Source organism: Heptranchias perlo, chromosome 27 (genome assembly GCF_035084215.1).
Source record: "Heptranchias perlo isolate sHepPer1 chromosome 27, sHepPer1.hap1, whole genome shotgun sequence".
NCBI lineage: Eukaryota > Metazoa > Chordata > Chondrichthyes > Hexanchiformes > Hexanchidae > Heptranchias > Heptranchias perlo.
The window spans coordinates 13,096,687-13,118,790 of NC_090351.1; the positions used below are offsets into that span (position 1 = coordinate 13,096,687).

Consider the following 22,104-nt stretch of genomic DNA (forward strand, 5'->3'; position numbering starts at 1 on the left):
TAATAAGGCTTAATAGGCAGCTGAAATACCTACATAATGCAGTAATCAAGGCTGTACGACCCCTGGGGTACAAGCATGAATTATGTAAATTGAAGACTAATTAACTTAAAGGTTAAGCACTCGTGCTTGACTGTGATTGACAGATGTGTTTCATGACTTCATTAGTTTAGAATTAGATGTAGGAATTCTTAGAGGAGGTAAATATTCTGATTTGAATGGGCCAGTTACATTGTCATTTCTGCACTGATCTGACACAGTTTTCACATCTATTTCACGGTATTTCTCATCCACGTCCTGCCCCTTGGTGACATCATCTGTGTTCCAATGATACTCAGCTCTACCTCTCTGTTACCTTCATTGACTCCATGACTATCACTCTGTTGCCTGACTGCTTGTCGTTCCTCCAAAACTGACCAAACCAAAGCCATCCAGTTCATCTGCTGCCAAAAACTCTGCATCCTGGACCCCGAACTCCATTCCTTGCTCCAACTCCAACCTGTCCAAAACGCCATTGTCTGTATCCTACCCCATATTAAATCCTGCTTGGCTATTTCAGCTCAATTTTCATTCTTGTCCTCACCGTCCTCCATTTTCCCCCTGTCCTCCCAATGCAATGAATTCAGAATGCTCGTCCTTGTTTAAAAATCCTCCCAACAGCTTCACCTGACCTTGCCTCTGTCCAGCACACATCCTCCACTGTACTGACACTGGCCTCCTCTGGCACCTCCCCTCCCTTGCCATCCCCAGTGGCAGAGCCTTCAACTGTCTGGGCCCAATACTCTGGCACTCAATCCCTAAATGCCTCCACCTTGCTATGTCATTCCCCCCCTCCTTCAGAAGCCTTCTGAAAACCTACCTCTTCAACCATGCCTTCAGTCACCTCCCCTGCTACTTCTCCAATTACCCTTGGTGATCATATTCACTACTGTGAAGCAATTTGGGACTTTTACTGTGTTAAAGGTGCTATATAAAAGCAGGTTGCATAAATGTGGTTTCAAGTACCTGACTCGAGGGGAAGTATTGTGTGACCATTTTGAGGGGAGGCTGCAAGCTGCTAGGTGCTCACACTAGCTCAGTAATGTTCCTAAACAGCCTGCGGGACCACCAGCTGATCAGTAGCTTTAAAAAGTAACCAGTGTCCTGTGTGGAGCTCCGTGCATGTATTTAAGCGCACATTGCCCATGTATAGAGTGCTGCTGACCCGCACCTCTCTGAAGCTTGCAGTGTAAGAGGGCTGTCGGATTCTCGCTTTGTACAGAGGCTTGGCTGATGCTTACAGTGTGAGCCTTCCAAGCAGATGGTTGAAAATTGGAGTCTCTGGTTTATGAATCTTTCCGTCTGAATTGGGATGAGTTTTAGTAACGGACATAATAAAATTGCATCTTCACAGCAAATAGAATGTGGTTGATACTACAATATGGAAGAGGCTAGTTTCAACTGCAACGGGAAACAAAGTGATTTGGGAAATAGAGTTGATCACAAGTAAAATTGCCAACAAATGACTGCCTTAATGTATAGAATGGCCTGATTTTATAGCACTAGATCAAGGTACCATTTTTGATTAGTGCTTTTTTTTGTTTTTTTGTGAATTTTTATGAGAGTAAAACTCCCTGATCTACTTTGACATTGTGCCTTAGCCTCAAACTTAGAGAGGTTATGTTAACACAAATTGAGTGCAGTTTTAGGATCTGTTTTATGTGAAGGGCCCATCCCCAAGGGGAACTGAGCTGGGATGTCCATACTCATCTCACATAGAACCTTCACAACCAGTAGAGATGATGTGGAGATGCCGGTGATGGACTGGGGTTGACAATTGTAAACAATTTTACAACACCAAGTTATAGTCCAGCAATTTTATTTTAAATTCACAAGCTTTCGGAGACTTCCTCCTTCCTCAGGTAAATGTTTCAGGACCTCCTTGAAGCCTACGCATTTATACATATAGAACAATACATGGTGTTTACAGACTGCCCCTGCAACTGCCCGTTGCCAAGGCAATCACCGTGTTCAGACAGAGAGGTGTCACCTGCAGAACCCCCGAATACACATTCAACAAAAAAACAAACAGGGAAAAAAAAACAGAGAAAAAAAACAGAGAGAGGCAGAAACATCCGGAAGGCAGAGAGAGCCAGCAAATGACCCATTATATTAAAAACAGATAACATTTGTTCGCTGGTGGGGTAACGTGTAGCGTGACATGAACCCAAGATCCCGGTTGAGGCCGTCCTCATGGGTGCGGAACTTGGCTATCAATTTCTGCTCGACGATTTTGCGTTTAAAATCGTCGAGCAGAAATTGATAGCCAAGTTCCGCACCCATGAGGACGGCCTCAACCGGGATCTTGGGTTCATGTCACGCTACACGTTACCCCACCAGCGAACAAATGTTATCTGTTTTTAATATAATGGGTCATTTGCTGGCTCTCTCTGCCTTCCGGATGTTTCTGCCTCTCTCTGTTTTTTTTCTCTGTTTTTTTTTCCCTGTTTGTTTTTTTGTTGAATGTGTATTCGGGGGTTCTGCAGGTGACACCTCTCTGTCTGAACACGGTGATTGCCTTGGCAACGGGCAGTTGCAGGGGCAGTCTGTAAACACCATGTATTGTTCTATATGTATAAATGCGTAGGCTTCAAGGAGGTCCTGAAACATTTACCTGAGGAAGGAGGAAGTCTCCGAAAGCTTGTGAATTTAAAATAAAATTGCTGGACTATAACTTGGTGTTGTAAAATTGTTTACAACCAGTAGAGAGACAGAGAGAGAGAGGAGCATTTCATTCCCTCAGCTTCAGCTGGATTCAGTCCCACGAGCCATAGGAAAGTGTGGGAACACCCTGAAACCCCGACTCTTTGTGCAGTGCTGTTCTTAAAACTCTTGTATTAAAGGGGTATTATCAGCTTTTTAGGGAGTTCTGAACATGTTGAGTTCCCAAAACAGCCTGCTTGGAACACCACAGCACAGCAGGCACTGTAATAGTTGTAAAACAATTTTATTTTTCTTAGTGTTCCTCTTTTTACTTTCTAGTAGACTAATGCATTTGTATTAATAACAATGATTCCAGTGCATTGAAACAATTTAAAGTAAAGCAATAGTGCAAGTGAATGAACACAGGTACAGAACCTGTGAAAGGTTCATTCTAGAAGGCGGCTCACCACCACCTTCTCAAGGGCAATAAATGCTGGCGTCGCCAGCGATGCCCACGTCCCATGAACAAATTTAAAAAAAAACTAGAATCCATCATCATTATTAATGCAGACCTAAGTTTTTAGGCCAAGAAAGAGGCTGAGAGATCAGTGTCAGGTCAGAGATAGAGAAAACAAGGGTTAAAATAGTTGTAGGTAAAGTTTTCCCCAACTTGTTTGTAAATTTTAAATTGTCTGTAAAATTTTCAGGATTTCCGAAGGCTTGTATACATTTTCTGACTGACTGACATTCTTCTATTTGTTTACAAATGCTTGAGAAGACTTCAGTAAATGTTTTACATCATTAACTATTTACTTGTTCACTGTTATTGGGTACCAGATTTGGTTTCTCTACTTCCTATCATCCAGTATTCAGCCCCCTCCACAGCCCTCTCAGGTGGACGTAAAAGATTCCACGGCACTATTCGCAGAAGAGCAGGGGAATTCTCCCTGGTGTCCTGGCCAATATTTATCCCACAACCATCATCACTAAGACAGGTTATCTGGTCATTATCACATTGTTGTTTGTGGGAGCTTGCTGTGCACAAATTGGCTGCCGCATTTCCTACATTGCAGCAGTGACTACACTTCAAAAGTACTTCATTGGCTGTAAAGCACTTTGGAATGCCCTGAGGTCTTGAAAGGTGCTATATAAATGCAAGTCTTTCTGTTTCTTTCAGTGCATAATGACATTCATTTGTGTGGCATTGAGCCATACAGACCAGGAAGGTTCAGTCCCTGGTCTTTGCTGAGTTCAGCCAGGGCAGCAGTGGTGGTCTAGAATTACCTCAGTGCTCAAGGCCTGGGGTGGGGGTGGGGGAAACCCATCCTGGTTCCTGCTGTGATAAGATAATGTATCTTCCATGTATTTTTGCGTATAGTGCGGGTCAAACTTTAAATGTGTCCACGGATCAAAATAAATCTGTTACACTTTACTGATTAACTGAAATTTCCCAGAAACCAATCAAAAAACATTTACATTTCTTTCTCTGAGCACATCTCTCACAAATCTTTTCAGCAGCCAGATTGATTTCTCGCCCACCCCAATTATGTACTCCCTAATACAACTTTAAAAAAACCAATTCAACCCTCCTCAAAGCAAACTACAAAACGTACCACTTCTCTCTCCCAACATGTAGAAGAACTTTCATCCTTGGGCCAAAGACTTGTCTTCTCCCTCGTTCTTACAATTTTTATCATTTCCCAGGGCTCTCATTCCTGATCCTGCCCTGACCTCACCGTCCCCTGTCTCCGACTCCTGCGTGCATGCGCACGTCACTGAGTGAGATATGCACCTCCTTTTAATCTTCTTTGTGGCATTGGATGTGACAAGTGGTGACCTGGTCTGGGGCTTCAACTCGACACCATATTTATTAATTACTTGGATGAAGGAATAGAGAGTTGTATATCCAAGTTTGCAAATGACATCAAATTAGGAAGGATAGTAAACAGTGCTGATGGGAGTAGGATGTTGCAAAGGGACATGGACAGATTAAGTGAGCAGGCAAAACTATGGCAGATGGAGTTTAATGTGGGCAAGTGTGAGGTCATCCACTTTGGATCTAAGAAAGATAAATTGGAATATTTTCTAAATGGTGTGAGCGGGCTCGAGGGGCTGAATGGCCTACTCCTGTTCCTATATTCCTATGGAGAAACTATTTCCACTGGTTGGGGATTCTAGGAGTGAGATTAGAAAACATTTCTACACACAAAGGGTGGTAGAAGTTTGGAACTCTCTTCCACAAACGGCAATTGATACTAGCTCAATTGCTAAATTTAAATCTGAGATGGATAGCTTTTTGGCAACCAAAGGTATTAAGGGATATGGGCCAAAGGCAGGTATATGGAGTTAGATCACAGATCAGCCATGATCTTATCAAATGGCGGAGCAGGCTCGAGGGGCTGAATGGCCTACTCATGTTCCTATGTTCAAATGTTCCTATGTTAGGAACTGTAGAGGAGCAAAGAGATTTGGGAGTCCAAGTACAGAAATCATTTAAAGCTAGTAGGCAGGTACAAAAAGCAATCAAAAAAGATAAATGAAATGTTGATCTTTATTTCAAAGGGGAGGAAGTTATGCTTCAGTTGTGTAGAGCCTTGGTCAGACCCCATCTGGAGTACCACATTCAGTTTTGGACTCCGAACCTCAGGAAGGATATATTGGCCTTGGAGGGTGTGCAGTCCAAGAATTATACCAGAGCTTAGAGGGTTAAATTATGAGGATAGGTTGCATAGACTTGGCTTCTATTCCCTTGAGTATAGAAGATTGAGGGCTGATCTGATGGAGGTTTTTAAAATGTTAAGGAGATTTGATAGGATAGGTACAGAGAAACTATTACCTCTGATGGGGGAATCAAGAACGTGAGGACATAATCTTAAAATGAGAGCCAGGCCATGTAGGAGGGAAATCAGGAGGCACTTTCTTACACAAAGGGTAGTAGAAATCTCTCCCCAAAAATGTTGTGGATGCTGGGACAGTTGGAGCTTTCAAGACTGAGATCGATAGATTTTTGTTAGGTAAGAGTATCGAGGGATATGGAGCTAAGGCGGGTAAATGGAGTCAAGGTACAGATCAGCCATGATCTAATTGAATGGCGGAACATGCTCGAGACGCTGAATGGCCTCCTCCTGTTCCTATGCTAGACCTGATGCCAATAATAGGCGTTTGACTTTTTGCCAGTGCTAATCGTTACGTTGTGTCACCAAAGCTCATCGGGGAAAGGAATCATTTCCTCGATGGGATAACATACTTGGAACTAGCATTTTGGAGGAAAAATTTCTCAGCGCAATAGGTAAGGGACCTGAGAAATGGGCCTGGATTTACCTGTGTTTGGAATGCCCTCCCTCCCTGACACTTTGGGTATCTCGGGTGTAGAAGTGCCATTTTATATATACATTTCAATAATAATATTAAATGTTTCAAAACACCACGGCACATGTGATCTTGTATACAAGGTTTCAACTCCAGTGCAAAAGGGTGACTATTTTTGGACCAAACCAATGCAAGTTACCCATTCAAAATGAAGTCCAGTGTGTGGAAGTATGCAGTTGTAAATTGTCCTTTTTAAGTGAAGACTCTTTCGGCAAGGATGCAACATCAGATTATCTCAGGACTGCCTGTCACATTTTGGAAGAATTTTGTTGGTCCTTAGCAGGGTCCGTAGGATGGAGCACCATAGCGTGGAGAATCAGCCCGGCAGAGCGGATCAGGTGGGGGAGGAGGAAAAGCTGGATGTAAACTTTCTGCCTCCTGTCAGCCTGTTACACAGCAACCCTGCCAGCAGGGTATGGAGATGGCCGCAGCCCAGACTGCCTCAACCACCCAGCTGACAGGAACTCATGGGGGGTGGGGGGAGAAAGACAGAGAAAGAAAAATAAATTAAAAAATATATTTTCAGAGAGCTTGTATACAGTTTTCAAAAAAGACTCCTTGAAAAGTTTCCTTTCACTCCTGTTACTTGTAGCAATCACATTTTACTGCATCAGTAGAAGGAGCTGTGTTTACAAACTCAATAAAATAGACTCTGTTTAAAAATAAGGTAACTCCCAAGATATGATTTAACACTACTCAAGCGTGACACCGATGACTATCTATCCTCCGACAGTCTTTGATGCTGCTTCACGCAGATAACTCTACCCTGTATGAGCGTGTACAAGATCTCTCTCACTTCATTGGCACAAGAGTTCAGCTGTGAATTTCTCCCAGCGCTGGGAAAGGATCGGTTTGCATCCCAGAGCAAATGTTGAAGTTATTTTTCCACTGGTTCCACAGCTGCCATTTTGATTTGCCAGTGTCCACTTTGATGCCAAAGTACAAGTTGTTCAGGCTGCAACGTGGTCCCTGATCCGACACTTATATTTGCCAGTAGTGTCCAAGCAGATGGTACACTCTAAGTTGTCTGTCTCTAGCAGGATCATACAAACTAACTAACTTGGGGAAACTACTACTCCTTAATTCTGGAGGAGCGAGACATTACGCAGCTGTCAGGAGAGAAAAAGAAGAAACTCTTGCATTTGTGTAGTTTTTTTTTATTCGTTCATGGGATGTGGGCGTTGCTGGCGAGGCCAGCATTTATTGCCCATCCCTAATTGCTCTTGAGAAGGTGGTGGTGAGCCGCCTTCTTGAACCACTGCTGTCCGTGTGGTGACGGTTCTCCCACAGTGCTGTTAGGTAGGGAGTTCCAGGATTTTGACCCAGCGACGATGAAGGAACAGCGATATATTTCCAAGTCGGGATGGTGTGTGACTTGGAGGGGAACGTGCAGATGGTGTTGTTCCCATGCCTTTCATGTTTCAAGGATGTCCCAAAGCGATTTGCAGCCAATTAATTACTTTTGAAGTGCAGTCGCTGTTGTTTTGTAGCCAAATATGGTAAGCAATTTGTGCACAGTAAGGCCCCACAAACAGCTGTGAGATAATGACCAGATAATCTGTTTTGATTGTGTTGGTTGAGGGATGAATATTGGGCAGGACACCGGGAGAACTCCCCAACTCTTTGAATCGTGCCATGGGATCTTTTACATCCACTTGAGAGGGCAGAAAAGGCCTTAGTTTAACATCTCTTTTGGGAGACAGCACCTCTAACAGCTCTGACATGTCAGCCTAGATTTTGTGCTCAAGTCCTGGAGTGAGGCTTGAAACATTAACTTTTGGTCCTTGAAAATAGTGCTACCACTGAGCCAAGTTGACACTTACCTTCTTGCATAAATGTCAAGGCTGCCACTATCCAACTTTGAGTATTGCAGTTTGTTAGTTGTCCACCAGTCTGGGTCGTACTCAAAATCCCAGAGCTGAAAGGACATTGTGCAGACTCACTGAATCAGCAGCTCACACTAGTTTTGCATTGTAATATTGACTTTTCTTTCTATATCCTTGTGATGTGGATCCATGTTAACCTGTATTGTGCTGTCTGACAGAGCAACTTCAGTGTGTTTATTGCCTACATACAATTGGAAGCATATAAACAAACGTACCATGTATGAGTCAATAGTAATTGGGGCACAGTTTGAATATGGTTTATTTTGGTGTACGGGTTAAACAAATATGGAAGGTGCAAGGGAAGAATGGTTATCAATTGTAAAAGCCATAAATTATCACTCTATCGAAACATGGTTAAAGTATTGCAGGTGGACATTTTCTAGATACAGTTTTCAATAGTTATAAAATCTGTCTTTTGTATACGTACAAAAGGAGATACTGCCACATTAAATGCTGCGTGAAACTCGGGTTATCCAGTCCCCTCGTGCAGCCCATTATCCTTCGCCAAGTGAAATACAAACAACCAATAAATGCAGTCTTTAGGGTGTTTCAGAACTCGTAGCTCCATCATTAACAAGTGCATCAATCACTCAGCGACTGCCGGTTGTACACAACACAGCAACGCACTGCTGTGTGGAAGTGAGTATCCCTTCGTAAGATTTGCAAGATTATTAAATGTTTGAAATCTCTCTTCATTGCCATTTGAAGATAATAATTATTGATGCGGCGGTGTCCTGAAGAAGTTTTTTTTTTAAAAAAAGTCTGTGAGACCTTTCAAAGTCAGTTGCAGCCCAAAAGTGTTTGGGAAGCTTTTGACTCCTGTCAGTCTGTCACCAGCAAAAAGCCAAAACTGTCCATACATTTGAACAAAAAATACTCTGGTTGCCGCCCTGTCACGGGGGCCACCGGTTGCCGCCTTCTACCAGGGGCCATCGGTCGCTGATCTGTAACAGGGGCCATTTCACCAGCTGATCACATAAATATAATCCAGAACCTGACAAATGGCACCCCGCCCTCCCCCCCCCACAACCCCACAACCCCACACGCAGCCATTGTATTTATAAATGCTTCTGTTAAAAGCAGTGAGGTCAGTATAGGGACCTGTATTCAAGGTTGGACCCTGAGGTTTCTCAGCCACTACACAAGTTGAATCTCTATGGTTTTTCCATCACCTCATCCCAAATTTTCTGCTCTACAATGACAACAGTCAGAAGCAGCGTAGCGATCACTTTCCCTATGGAGTAAATGGTACTAAACAGTTCTCTAACTCCTCCCAAAAAAAAATCTCTGTATGATCAAAGAAGATTCTTGCCACACTTGACTTACCAATATAAATTCTGGGAGGGCAATGAAGAGGAGGACAGCTTCTAGCTCCCTTATTGACCAAACCGGTGACTAATTCATTTCAGCCCAGCAATTACTGTGTGACATGACATGGTAGAAGAGAGACTGTAAGAGATCACAAGATACTTACAGATGAGGAACACCATTTGACCTGTCTTAATACATCCATCCAGACACAGCCCACTGCTGCATCTAATTATTAATCTAATTATTCCAGGATTTTCACCTCCTCTTTGCCCAGAGTCCCATTGACTCCCTCATAATGATTGTCAGTGCCTCGCAAATCTCTTTGTTCATCTCTCCCAACACTCTGGGATAAAGACCATCAAACCCCAGGGATTTATCTATTTTAATCCAACCCAGCATGTCTCATACTTCAATCTCCTTTATATCAAAGTCTTGAATTATGCCTTGATGCTCTTTTTCGGAGGGAGGGCATGTTGTTGATGTCTTGCTTTGAGGTAGTAATTATTCAGAATATTTATTATCTTGTGCTTATCCTCAGGTTCAGGTCCATTTGCATCTTTTGGTCACCATTTTACAAAAAAAGGATATAGAAACACTGGAGGAAGTGCAGAAAAGAATAACAAAGATGATACCAGAACTGAGAGGGTACAGCGATCAGGAAAGACTGAATAGGCTGGGGAAAGAGAAGACTGAGAGGTGACCCGACAGAGGTCTTGAAAATTATGAAGGGGTTCGATAGGGTAGAAGTAGAGAAGATGTTTCCACTTGTGGGAGAATCCAAAACTAGGGGCCATAAATATAAGATAGTCACTAAAAAAATCTAATAAGGAATTCAGGAGAAACTTCTTTACTCAGAGAGTGGCGAGAATGTGCAACTTGTGTGGAGTGGTTGAGGCGAATAGCATAGATGAATTTAAGGGGAAGCTAGCTAAGTACATGAGGGAGAAAGGAATAGAAGGGTATATTGTTAGGGTTAGATTAAGGGGGGTGGGAGGAGGCTCGTGTGGAGCATAAATACTGGCATGGACTTGTTGGGTAAATTGGCCTGTTTCTGTGCCCTCTTGCTGTTGCAGAATGTTTTAACTGTTATATTTTACCTCTGCAGCTAACCTTTTCTTTAGGTCTCTCTTAGTACCTTTTTGACATGAGCCTCTTCCCCTATTCTCCCAGCAAATTTGTAGAGGTTATTTTTCCTCTTCAATCCATTTTGGGTCAGGTGTATTTACATTATTTTACAGGTGTTTGATTTCTCTTCGACTGAAATGTTGATGAGATGAACAAACGCTTCTATTCCATTTGTTTTAATTTTGGTGGTGGACAATTTAACAGCTAACAGAAGGAGGAGGCTTTTTAATGAGCCAGATTGGTTTACAGGTGAATTAAAACAAATAAAAAAGGTACTGCACAACATCAGGTGTTATGAAGAGGAGGAGGCTCTGTAAACATCCCCATCCTCAATGATGGCAGAGTCTAGCACGTGAGTGCAAAAGACAAGGCTGAAGCGTTTGCAACCATCTTCAGCCAGAAGTGCCAAGTGGATGAACCATCTCGGCCTCCTCCCGATATTCCCACCATCACAGAAGCCACTCTTCAGCCAATTCGATTCACTCCACATGATATCAAAAAACGGCTGAGTGCACTGGATACAGCAAAGGCTATGGGCCCCGACAACATCCCAGCTGTAGTGCTGAAGACTTATGCTACAGAACTAGCCGCGCCTCTAGCTAAACTGTTCCAATACAGCTACAACACTGGCATCTACCCGACAATATGAAAAATTGCCCAGGTATGCCCTGTCCACAAAAAGCAGGACAAATCCAATCCGGCCAATTACCGCCCCATCAGTCTACTCTCAATCATCAGCAAAGTGATCGAAGGTGTCATCGACAGTGCTATCAAGCGGCACTTACTCACCAATAACCTCCTCACCGATGCTCAGTTTGGGTTCCGCCAGGACCACTCGGCTCCAGACCTCATTACAGCGTTGGTCCAAACATGGACAAAGGAGCTGAATTCCAGAGGTGAGGTGAGAGTGACTGTCCTTGACATCAAGGCAGCATTTGACTGAGTGTGGCACCAAGGAGCCCTAGTAAAATTGAAGTCAATGGGAATCAGGGGGAAAACCCTCCAGTTCCTGGAGTCATACCTAGCACAAAGGAAGATGGTAGTGGTTGTTGGAGGCCAATCATCTCAGCCCCAGGACGTTGCTGCAGGAGTTCCTCAGGGCAGTGTCCTAGGCCCAACCATCTTCAGCTACTTCATCAATGACCTTCCCTCCAGTCATAAGGTCAGAAATGGGGATGTTCGCTGATGATTGCACAGTGTTCAGTTCCATTCACAACCCCTCAGATAATGAAGCAGTCCGTGCCCGCATGCAGCAAGACCTGGACAACAACCAGGCTTGGGCTGATAAGTGGCAAGTAACATTCACACCAGACAAGTGCCAGGCAATGACCATCTCTAACAAGAAAGAGTCTAACCATCTCCCCTTGACATTCAACGGCATTACCATCACCGAATCCCCTACCATCAACATTCTGGGGGTCGCCATTGACCAGAAACTTAACTGGACCAGCCATATAAATACTACAGCTACAATAGCCGGTCAGAGGCTGGGTATTCTGTGGCGAGTGCTCACCTCCTGACTCCCAAAGCCTTTCCACCATCTACAAGGCACAAGTGAGGAGTGTGATGGAATACTCTCCACTTGCCTGGATGAGTGCAGCTCCAACAACACTCAAGAAGCTCGACACCATCCAGGACAAAGCAGCCTGCTTGATTGGCACCCCATCCACCATCCTAAACATTCACCCCCTTCACCACCGGCGCACCGTGGCTGCCGTGTGTACCATCTATAGGATGCACTGCAGCAACTCGCCAAGACTTCTTCGACAGCACCTCCCAAACCCATGACCTCTACCACCTAGATGGACAAGGGCAGCAGGCACACGGGAACAACACCACCTGCACGTTCCCCTCCTAGTCACACACCATCCTGACTTGGAAATATATCGCCATTCCTTCATCATCGCTGGGTCAAAATCCTGGAACTCCCTTCCTAACAGCACTGTGGGAGAACCTTCACCACACGGACTGCAGCGGTTCAAGAAGGCGGCTCACCACCATCTTCTCAAGGGCAATTAGGGATGGGCAATAAATGCTGGCCTTGCCAGTGACGCCCATATCCCATGAATGAATAATTTTTTTTAAATTCTGTCATCTCTTTGAATTTCGCCATTTTAAAGTTATAAACCAGGCTTCTGGTTTTTGATATTATTGTGTCCTTGAACATGCTAAACTTGTTTGTTCTGTGGTCGCTGTCCCCCCAGAGGAGATATGGCTTCCATTTCCTGTAAGTTGTCAAGGTCATTTACGAATACCAGGTCAAGATGAGCACTGCCTCCTATGGCTTCCCCTATGCACTGAATCATGAAGCAGTCATTACCAAATCAAAATCTAAATCACTTGGATTTTCATAATTTATAATTGGTTGAAGTCTACCATTAACATAATTTTCCTGTTCTCACACACCCTTATTATCTCTTCATTTTGAAGCCTTCTTTTGTTGACCTGATGGTCTGTATCATACCCCTAGTGTTAGCATGGATTTATTCACATTAGAGATTTCTAACTAGAGTAATTCTTTCTGTGGCTTACCCCTTCCATAGGATCAATTTAATTTATTTCCCATTTGTCCCCGATGTATATGGCTATGCCATCTCCCTTTCTGTCCCATCTGAAAATTCTGTACCACTGAATGTCAATAAATTTCAATAAAAGTATGAAAATATAAACTTTAAATAAGGGATGTAGTGGTAAATTATTAACCCAACAGTAGCAGAGGTGACAGAGGGTGTGTTGTAAATGCTTTGGGTATTATAGGAACTCAGTAACTACTTTAACTAGAGTGGCGGTAGATACCTCATAACCTGAAAAAACTACCTTATATCCTGATGTATTAAAGATGTAGCTCATGTAGAGACTGGAGTAAATCTTTTCTTTTATATCCTTACATGTGGTGGCTCTTTGCTCAATCACTTTTTATAATTTTGCCCAAGGGTATAATGAGTAGCTGCATCTGAAGGTTAAAAAGCTAGAATCTGTGCCTTAGATATCCCGGATTCCAGTCCTCTCAATCCCTTTACAGTAATTAAACACAAAAGTGATGTGATGTGTTTTTGACTCCGAACCAACATTGTGTTGCAATATTCAAGCTAGAAATCATTGTAATATTGTGAAGCTGTCACCCAAGGCAAAAGTATATTGTAATAAATCAGTGTGGAAGGAATGAGTTGGGAGAGTTTCTAACATTTCGTTTTTATGAAGAAACCCAGGGAAAGGGGCCAAGGCCCAATAGTGCAGTGGACCATCAAAGTTGGAAAGAGAACGAGAGAAGATTGGATAAATCGGGAAGTAGAGGATAGGTAATCAAAAGCAAATTGATTTTTAAGAAGAAGGGAAGACTTTGAGTACTACAGGTTTTGAGGTTCTAGGAAGAATTATTTAGAATGACAGATGGCACACTGAGTCTTGATTACAACAGAGTGAGAATCAGGGAAGAGGAAGGATGTAATGAAAGTTGTATTTAGAGCCTACAGACGAAAATTTAGAGGACTAGTGACCACAGTAGTACCAATAACATGGAGAAAAATAAGAAAGATTGGGAAAAAGGAGAGACGAGAGGTGAGAGAAGAGTTGTTTGTTAGACAGCAAGATTTTTCTTGTATCCTGTCCAGGAATGAGAGATTATGATCAGGGCCAGTGGAAGAACAGGCACCCATGTCTCTTCAGTAACATTTTTATGTACTTTGAATGTTCACCGAATTGTCTTGAAGCTGGTACTAACACTCTGGAATTGTTCTCTCTTCTCTCCCTCTCTTTCTCTCTGTCTCTACGTCTCTCTGTCTCCATGTCTCTCTCTTTTTCTCTGCACCTCTCTCTCCTTATCTCTATGTCTCTCCTTCTCTCTTTGCCTCTCTGTCTCCCTATCTCTATGCCTCTCTCTATGCCTCATTCTCTATACTTTCATGTCTCTCTCTATACCTCTATCTCTCTCCATTCCTCTCTATCTCTCTATCTCTCTGCCTCTCTATCTCTCTCTCTCTCTGCCTTTCTATGCCACTGCCTCTCTCTATGCCTCACTTGCTCTCTCTCTCTCTCTATGCCTTTCTCTCTCTGCCTCTCTCTCTCTGCCTCTCTGTAGATATTGATGAATGTCGCCTGCACAATGGTGGCTGTGACCATGTCTGCAGGAATACCATTGGAAGCTTTGAGTGTAGCTGCAAGAAGGGCTACAAACTGCTGACTAATGAAAGGACTTGTCAAGGTGAGTCAACATTCCCAAGTTATTTTTTTAAGTTTGTGGTGCAGCCACTGCAATCTCACTTTTATTTACAATTTTCAGTTTATTTGCTTGAGCTGGGACGTTGCTTCTCATGAGTCACATAGTAACAAGGTGAGTTCAGAAATTATGGTTTTCACTACATTGAAAGACAAAGCAGCTGCTGCAGTTGTGGTAACTCATCAGCTAACCCTTAGGTGGGGTGTGTTTGGTGCTTCTGTTATTATCATTATCTGATGGCTGAACAGTGTCATCGGCTGTGTGTTAAAACCAGAAAGATTAGATTTTAGATTTGGCCATTAATTTTCTGTGACAGACTTTAAGGATAAAAATGTTTGGGTCGGAACATGTTCGTTTTGTGTATGAGTCATTTGTGTAGATATCTCAAATCGCATCAGCAGTGTTGATTTTGTTTGTGAGGGAGGGCAGGCAGTGGAGTGTGAGAATATACTTGTTACAGTACTACAGTGTCATCCGATTAGGATCAGAATTGTTTTCTTGTTGGATATGATATCCATTTCAAAACAGGTCTGACCAGGGATATTTATAATGTGTAGGATCTCCACTTCCATGTATTGAAATTACCAGAATCATAGAATGATACAGCACAGAAGGAGGCTACTCGGCCCATTGTGCCTGTCCTGGCTCTTTGAAGGAGCTATCCAATTAGTCCCACTCCCTTGCCCTTTCCCTGTCGCCCTGCAAATATTTCCCCTTAAGGTTAAATTGTGAAATAATCTTTAATCTAGATGTCAGTGCTACAGTCCAGAAATAACATTCCTCAAGAGATGAAAATTCCATAGGCCGAAAGTCCAGTATTTCTCCGAGGGTCAGGACCTGCACAATCCATGAGAGTAAAGTCACTTGGACCTGTGGAGAATGAGTCAAGGGTAGAATGTTGGAGCTCTGCAATACCGCTTTCCTGCCACCGGAGGGTGAGCAAATATTTCCATAGGTCACTGGGGTCCTCTGGTGGTAGAGCCTGGGTAGTGCAGCAGTATGGCTGTGAGCGGCCAATCGGTTTTGTTGTAGGGATATACTTACAGATTTTGAGATCCTGGACTAGCATGGCCACGAAATCATTTTGAGCACCGATACCACATTGTTGTAAAGAAGCAATGGTTCAGACTCGCAATCATTACTATTGCCCTTAATCAATCCTTTATTTCCACTGACTTGCATTATCATTTGGTTCCAGTCAGCTAGTTTCTGTTTTTCTCCCTTAGTCTTTTTTTAAATTCTCACTGCACCATGTGGAAGCTCTAGCAAAAAAAATGGCAGCCAGGCCTTAATCCCAGCCCTCTGCCAATTCTTCTTCACCCCCCAGTTTTGAAGAGGAATGTGAGAACTTCCTGAGGTGATCGATCCTCAAATGCTTCCTCCTTTCCAGTTTGGGAATTGTCTATTTTCTGCTTAACATTTTCCGTTAATAACAAAATACATTGGGAACTCATTGAATGGTAAATTGTGGATCTGAGATTGCTAAATTGGGGGCTGCTTTGTTCTGGGGGCTCACACACATTAGGAGTTGGATTAACACTGCCCAAGCTCATCAAGCATGATCTGTGCAGCCAGTGGAAGGAAGAGATATTCACCTCATCAGCCTGGGCTGGATTTGAACTCAAGTTCTCAGAGGTGAAATGCTAGTATGTTAATCCACTCCATCACCCCACTTTCTGAGAACCGGCTACTCATAATTGGAGCACTTAAAACTAAATTTACAAGTGAAATAAAAAGAAAAACTGCAAATGCTGGAAATCTGAAATAAAAACAGAAAATGTTCGAAACACACAGCAGGTCAGTCAACATCTGCATAGAGAAAAGGCAAGTTATGACACTTCAGGTGTGTACCCTTCATCAGAATGACTTTTTTTCTATACAGATGCTGACTGACCTGCTGTGTATTACCAGCATTTTCTGTTTTTATTATTTTACAAGTCTGCATTTAGTTGATCTCCAAAATTCTCTCAGGATTCAATAAATTATCATGATTTAATATATAATTAATATAGATATCTTAATTTGACTTTTAAAATCCAAATATAATTAAATCTGGAGAGTGAGAGAGCTCCTGCCTGCAGTGTTTCCCTAACACTCTCAAAGTACTTGCAGCATCTATTCGCCTGCATACACAGAATGCAAAGGTTCCCAGCATAGCCTCATGCCTAGGACAAGGCCTAGGTAACCTGCCGATGCCAATCTTTCCCTGCGCACACCCCATATCCACTCTCAAATCACGTGATGATGTCATGTGAGACATTTAGATGATTTTTTAAAAATTCATTGTATGTGGGCATCGCTGGCGAGGCCAGCATTTATTGCCCATCTCTAATTGCCCTTGAGAAGGTGGTGGTAGATTGCTAGGCCATTTCAGAAGGCAGTTAAGAATCAACCACATTACTGTCCGTCTGGAGTCGCAGATAGGCCAGACCGGGTACAGATAGCAGGTTTCCTTCCCTAAAGAACATTAGTGAACCAGATGGGTTTTTATGATAATCCAATAGTTTTCATGGTCATCACTACTGATATTAGCTTTTTATTCCAGATTTTATTTAATTAACTGAATTTAAATTCCCCAGCTGCTGTGGTAGGATTTGATCTCATGTCTCCAGATTGTTAGTCTGGGCCTCTGGATTATTAGTCCAGTAACATAACCATTATGCTACGGTACCCGGTAAATCACACAAGTCTGTAGTTCCAAGATAGACAGCAATGAACTTTGTTACACGTGGATTATCGATGTTCTGGTCACAAATGATTATCATGACCCCCTTCCTAGATTGATGAAACTGGATATAATTCTTTTCCAGCGAGGAGAATGTTTGCTTAATGATCCAAGCAGTAATATCGCCCTTTAGAGGATTTAGGAGCGAGATGTACAAAGGGATAGAGGATTTGGGAGAGAGATGGACCGAGGGATGGAGGATTTAGGAGAGAGATGGACCGAGGGATGGAGGATTTAGGAGAGAGATGGACCGAGGGATGGAGGATTTAGAAGAGAGATGGACCGAGGGGCAGAGGATTTAGGAGAGAGATGGACCGAGGGATGGAGGATTTGGGAGAGAGATGGACCGAGGGATGGAGGATTTAGGAGAGAGATGGACCGAGGGGCAGAGGATTTAGGAGAGAGATGGACCGAGGGATGGAGGATTTAGGAGAGAGATGGACCGAGGGATGGAGGATTTAGGAGAGAGATGGACCGAGGGATGGAGGATTTAGGAGAGAGATGGACCGAGGGGTAGAGCATATAAGGAAGAGGTGGGCCGAGGATTTAGGATAGTTTACCTGTGGCAATCAAAAAAATCAGATTTTTAAAAGCGGGCACATAGCAAAACAAAAGGGTTTAGGGAGGGAGTACAGGGTTCAGCTCCTATGGCCCACGTCTGATATAGGGAAGTTTACTGCTGACTGAACTGATGGAACGTTTTGTTCCTGTGCCAAGGAATGTTACAAGGGGTCAGAGACTTGGCCTGCAGAGAGTAACTTTACAGGTTATCTTATCACAGTGTAGTTGCATCATGGTACTCATCAAACACATCGCTGCTGTAATCTCTACAGGCCTACAGTCACGTATACACATTTCAATATCCCTGTGGTTAAAGCCTTTTGGGGAGAAGCCAATGTTGGTGAGGGCCGGCCAGAGATTATCAGGGAGTCACACTCTTGATGCATTAAATGATTTAGAACTATGTTTCTGTTAGTCATAGAAACAAGAAATCGGGAGCGGGCCAGATAAATGTTAGGGGAGAGTGCAGTCTGGGTTTAACACTGGCTCTTGTATCCTCTCCTGAGGAAGGATGATGAAGAACTCAATTTTGGTAAAAGTATTAAAAAATATTAAAAACATACAAATATTTGGGAGAAATCAATTAGGCCTAATGAGCCTTCTTACCCTATCTCTCTACCCCTTCTTACCCTATCCCTCTACCCCATCTGACCTTGTCCCTCTAACCTTCTGACCCTATCCCTCTACCCCTTCTGACCCTATCCCTCTACCCCTTCTGACCCTATCCCTCTACCCCTTCTGACCCTATCCCTCTACCCCTTCTGACCCTATCCCTCTACCCCTTCTGACCCTATCCCTCTACCCCTTCTGACCCTATCCCTCTACCCCTTCTGACCCTATCCCTCTGCCCCTTCTGACCCTATCTCTCTGCCCCTTCTGACCCTATCCCTCTGCCCCTTCTGACCCTATCCCTCTACCCCTTCTGACCCTATCCCTCTGCCCCTTCTGACCCTATCCCTCTGCCCCTTCTGACCCTATCCCTCTGCCCCTTCTGACCCTATCCCTCAATTTGTTCTCTCACCAGAAACACATTTAGTTGAATGCATCTATAGAGTCTGCTTCAGCAACCTTCTTCAGTACTAATTCCACAAGTTTAATACGCTTGGTATAAAAACATTTACCTAACATCTTAATTTTTAGTGTCAGCCTTGATTTAGTGGCACTGATCTCTTGAGTCAGAAGTTCATGGGTTCACACCGCACTCCAGGACTTTATCACATAATCTAGGCTGACACTCCCAGTGCAGAACTGAGGGAGTGCTGCACTATCGGAGGTTCCATCTTTCAGATGAAACGTTAAACCGAGGCCCCATCTGCCCCCTCAAGTAGACGTAAGTGATCCAATGACACTATTTTGAAGAGCAGGGGAGTTCTCCTATGTCTTGGAATATCTTTCTTTCTGTCTTTCTGTCTTAGTATGTTATGGGATTTGGCCCCTGCTACATAGTGAACAGTCTCCAGGCTGTTACCAGCTCACATGCTCCAGGGTCATTCTCCCAACATCAGAGAGAAAGGCTCATATTCCATAAGGTTTGAACCACCAATATTTTTCAGTATTTAACGATGTGCTTTTGGTATAAAAGCAGTCTTTCTAAGATCACACAGATAATGTTATCCAGATGTTTCTCTAACCTGGTGTCGGCCTGCATTTCTGCCACAACCTGTGATGCTTCGAGCAGCTTGTCCATTTTGCATCTTTTGACAGTCTCTGGTCTGAGTTCAAACTCCTGAGGTGAAAGCCTTTGCCCTATAACTATACTCAAACACACTTTACAGTCCAGTGTCCTAGATTCTTTTTAATTCATTTCCGAGGTCAAGCAGCAGTGCCCAGTCAACACTGATTCGTACATTGTATTTCATTCAGATGATTTTTTTTCACAACAAACCAGCAGTGCTGAGATATAGAACCAGAACAGGAGTCGGGAATGAGACAGTAACACAATCGAAGTGAGAAGCTCATAGCTTCACGCCCCATTCCAGGATACGAGCATGTAATCTAGGCTGACCCTTCATTGCAGTACCGAGGGAGTGCTGCACTATCGGAGGTGCCTTCTTTCAGATAATGTTGAAGGTTACAAGGGCAAAGTTTCAGCATTGCTCCTTTGTACGAGATACTGGTTAGACCACAGTTGGAGTATTGTGGGCAGTTCTGGGCACCCTGTTGTAGGAAGGATATTAAGGCCATGCAGCGTTGCTGATAATATTGGGCCTTTGAAAGATTTGCTGGAATGATACCGGGAATGAGAGGTTATAGTTATGGAGAATTAGTCTCTTTCCACAAACAGAGATGGTTAAGGGGGACCTAATAGAGGTTTTCAAAATTCTGAATGGTTTTGAGAGGGAGAAGTCGGAAGAAAATCTTTTGGAGTTATTACAACAGGGAATGTTTTGCAAAAAGTGGCTCTTGAGGAAGGGCCTACATCATTTAAAACAGAATTGAACAATTTATTTGAAAAGGCAGAATATAAAAAGATGAAAGTACAGGGACACGTAATTAGCTCCACTTGAAGAGCTGACTCCTGTAAAGATGCAGTGAGCCTCTGGGCTTCACGCTGCCAGCGCACAACACAAAACTTCCCATAATTTGGAATAATCGCCACGTTCACTTGTGCTCCGGTCATACTGAGAACTGGAAGCCAGAGGGTTCCAAATTACCCACACGGGATGTAACCAGTGCTGGTTCCAGAGTAAAGAGGGTATCATAGAGGCAGCAAGGATGGCTAGTACAGCAGATGGAAAATTCAGGTTTGGTACTTCAGTGGAGCAAAGTAGCAGGAGCTTCAGTCTGCATATGACCAATGCTACATCTGACTGGCTTCAAAAGACTGAATGGTGATCCATTCCCAGCATTGCCCATCTGTCACCAACAGGAACATAAAATTAACTTTGAAAAGGAGACTCAAGACACAAGATCGCATGCATACAGTAGCATTTGGGCTTCCTCTGGTACAGGAAAGCAATGTTTAAGGGTGGGGGAGGGGGGGGCGGAGAAGAGCTAGAAGATGGCAAGAGGTCACAGACGGGACAAGATGATGCATTTGGACAAAGTGTGTCATTGCAATGTATGTTAGCAAAGATAGATTTGTCAGTACATATTTTCTTCAAGACGCCACCCTACTCAAAATAAGGGAGTGATGCCCTCATGTAAATGAAAACTGTGGTGATCCCTCACAGTCAGCGACAGCAGAGAGGAATGTGAACCGCAGACAAGACAACAAGGGATCGTGATGCCACGTTTGGAGTCGAGTATGTCAGTGGTTCGTCAATCTCACCTCAGTTTAACCTTACTGTAATCTTATTTTTGTTGCAGTAGAAGTGAGATCCCTTGAGGATTACACCTTGATAAAATATTGTGGGTTCATTGTGCATTCAAGCAAGTATATCAGGTGGGACTATGTAAACAGTTCAAGACTGAACAAAGAGGCTTCATCAGAAACGCTGGCAAAGAGAAAAGTCTCGATGCATTAATTAAATAGCGATTTGTGATAGGCTCACTGAATTGTGGCCATGTTTTTGCTCAAGGAAGAGTGAACAGCTCAGAATTAAACCTTCCTTATTTACGCACAATTACTTTGATGTGGTCCACCTGAAGTTGCCTCGTTTTCTTGTCGGAATTTGAAATTGCCCTGTTTTCAGTAAAATAGTATTATTTTATATGGTATAGTGTGCACTATAGTATCATAGTATGGTACAGCACAGAAGGAGGCCATTCGGCCCATCGTGCCTGTGCTGGCTCTTTGAAAGAGCTATCCAATTAGTCTCACATAGCCCTGCAAATGTTTTCCTTTCAAGTATTTATCCAATTCTCTTTTGAAAGTTACTATTGCCGGGGAGATCATTACCTTAGCATTGTGACATCAAGTAAACTTTGTTACAATGGTTGTAGCAGAACAACCTCAATAAAATATGCTGTTTCACACAGTCTCTAAATACTGTACAGCCTTGTAGAGAGGACCATGGGCCGTTCTTGCTTTTCCAAAATTCTCCCCCAAGCCCTGACTCGTGCTGCAGGGCAATTTCAGAGGCACTCTGCTACCCTGCCCAATCAGCCGTTCTCCATGTGCGATCCTAGACAGTGCATGTCACTGTGCTGTTTGACCATGTGAGGCATCATTGTGAAGCCTGATCCTGTCCAAATCTGGGGAGAGAAGATTTCCTCTGTGTACTGTGTGTAGCAAAATCGTGAACATGTTTGTAAAAGATGCACGTACAATTTTGCTACTTACAGTACAT

General features: G+C 43.3%; 1 protein-coding gene across 2 annotated transcripts in view; it reads left to right on the plus strand.

Annotated features, from left to right (window-relative positions):
* The window catches only part of LOC137344412 (signal peptide, CUB and EGF-like domain-containing protein 3), a 286,841-nt gene that overhangs the window by 199,063 nt on the left and 65,674 nt on the right, over positions 1 to 22,104 (plus strand). For both annotated transcript variants that reach the window (XM_068007356.1, XM_068007358.1), the window contains one exon: positions 14,449 to 14,571. In XM_068007356.1, coding sequence (XP_067863457.1) covers positions 14,449 to 14,571 — 123 coding nt within the window. The remainder of the gene's footprint in view (positions 1 to 14,448; positions 14,572 to 22,104) is intronic.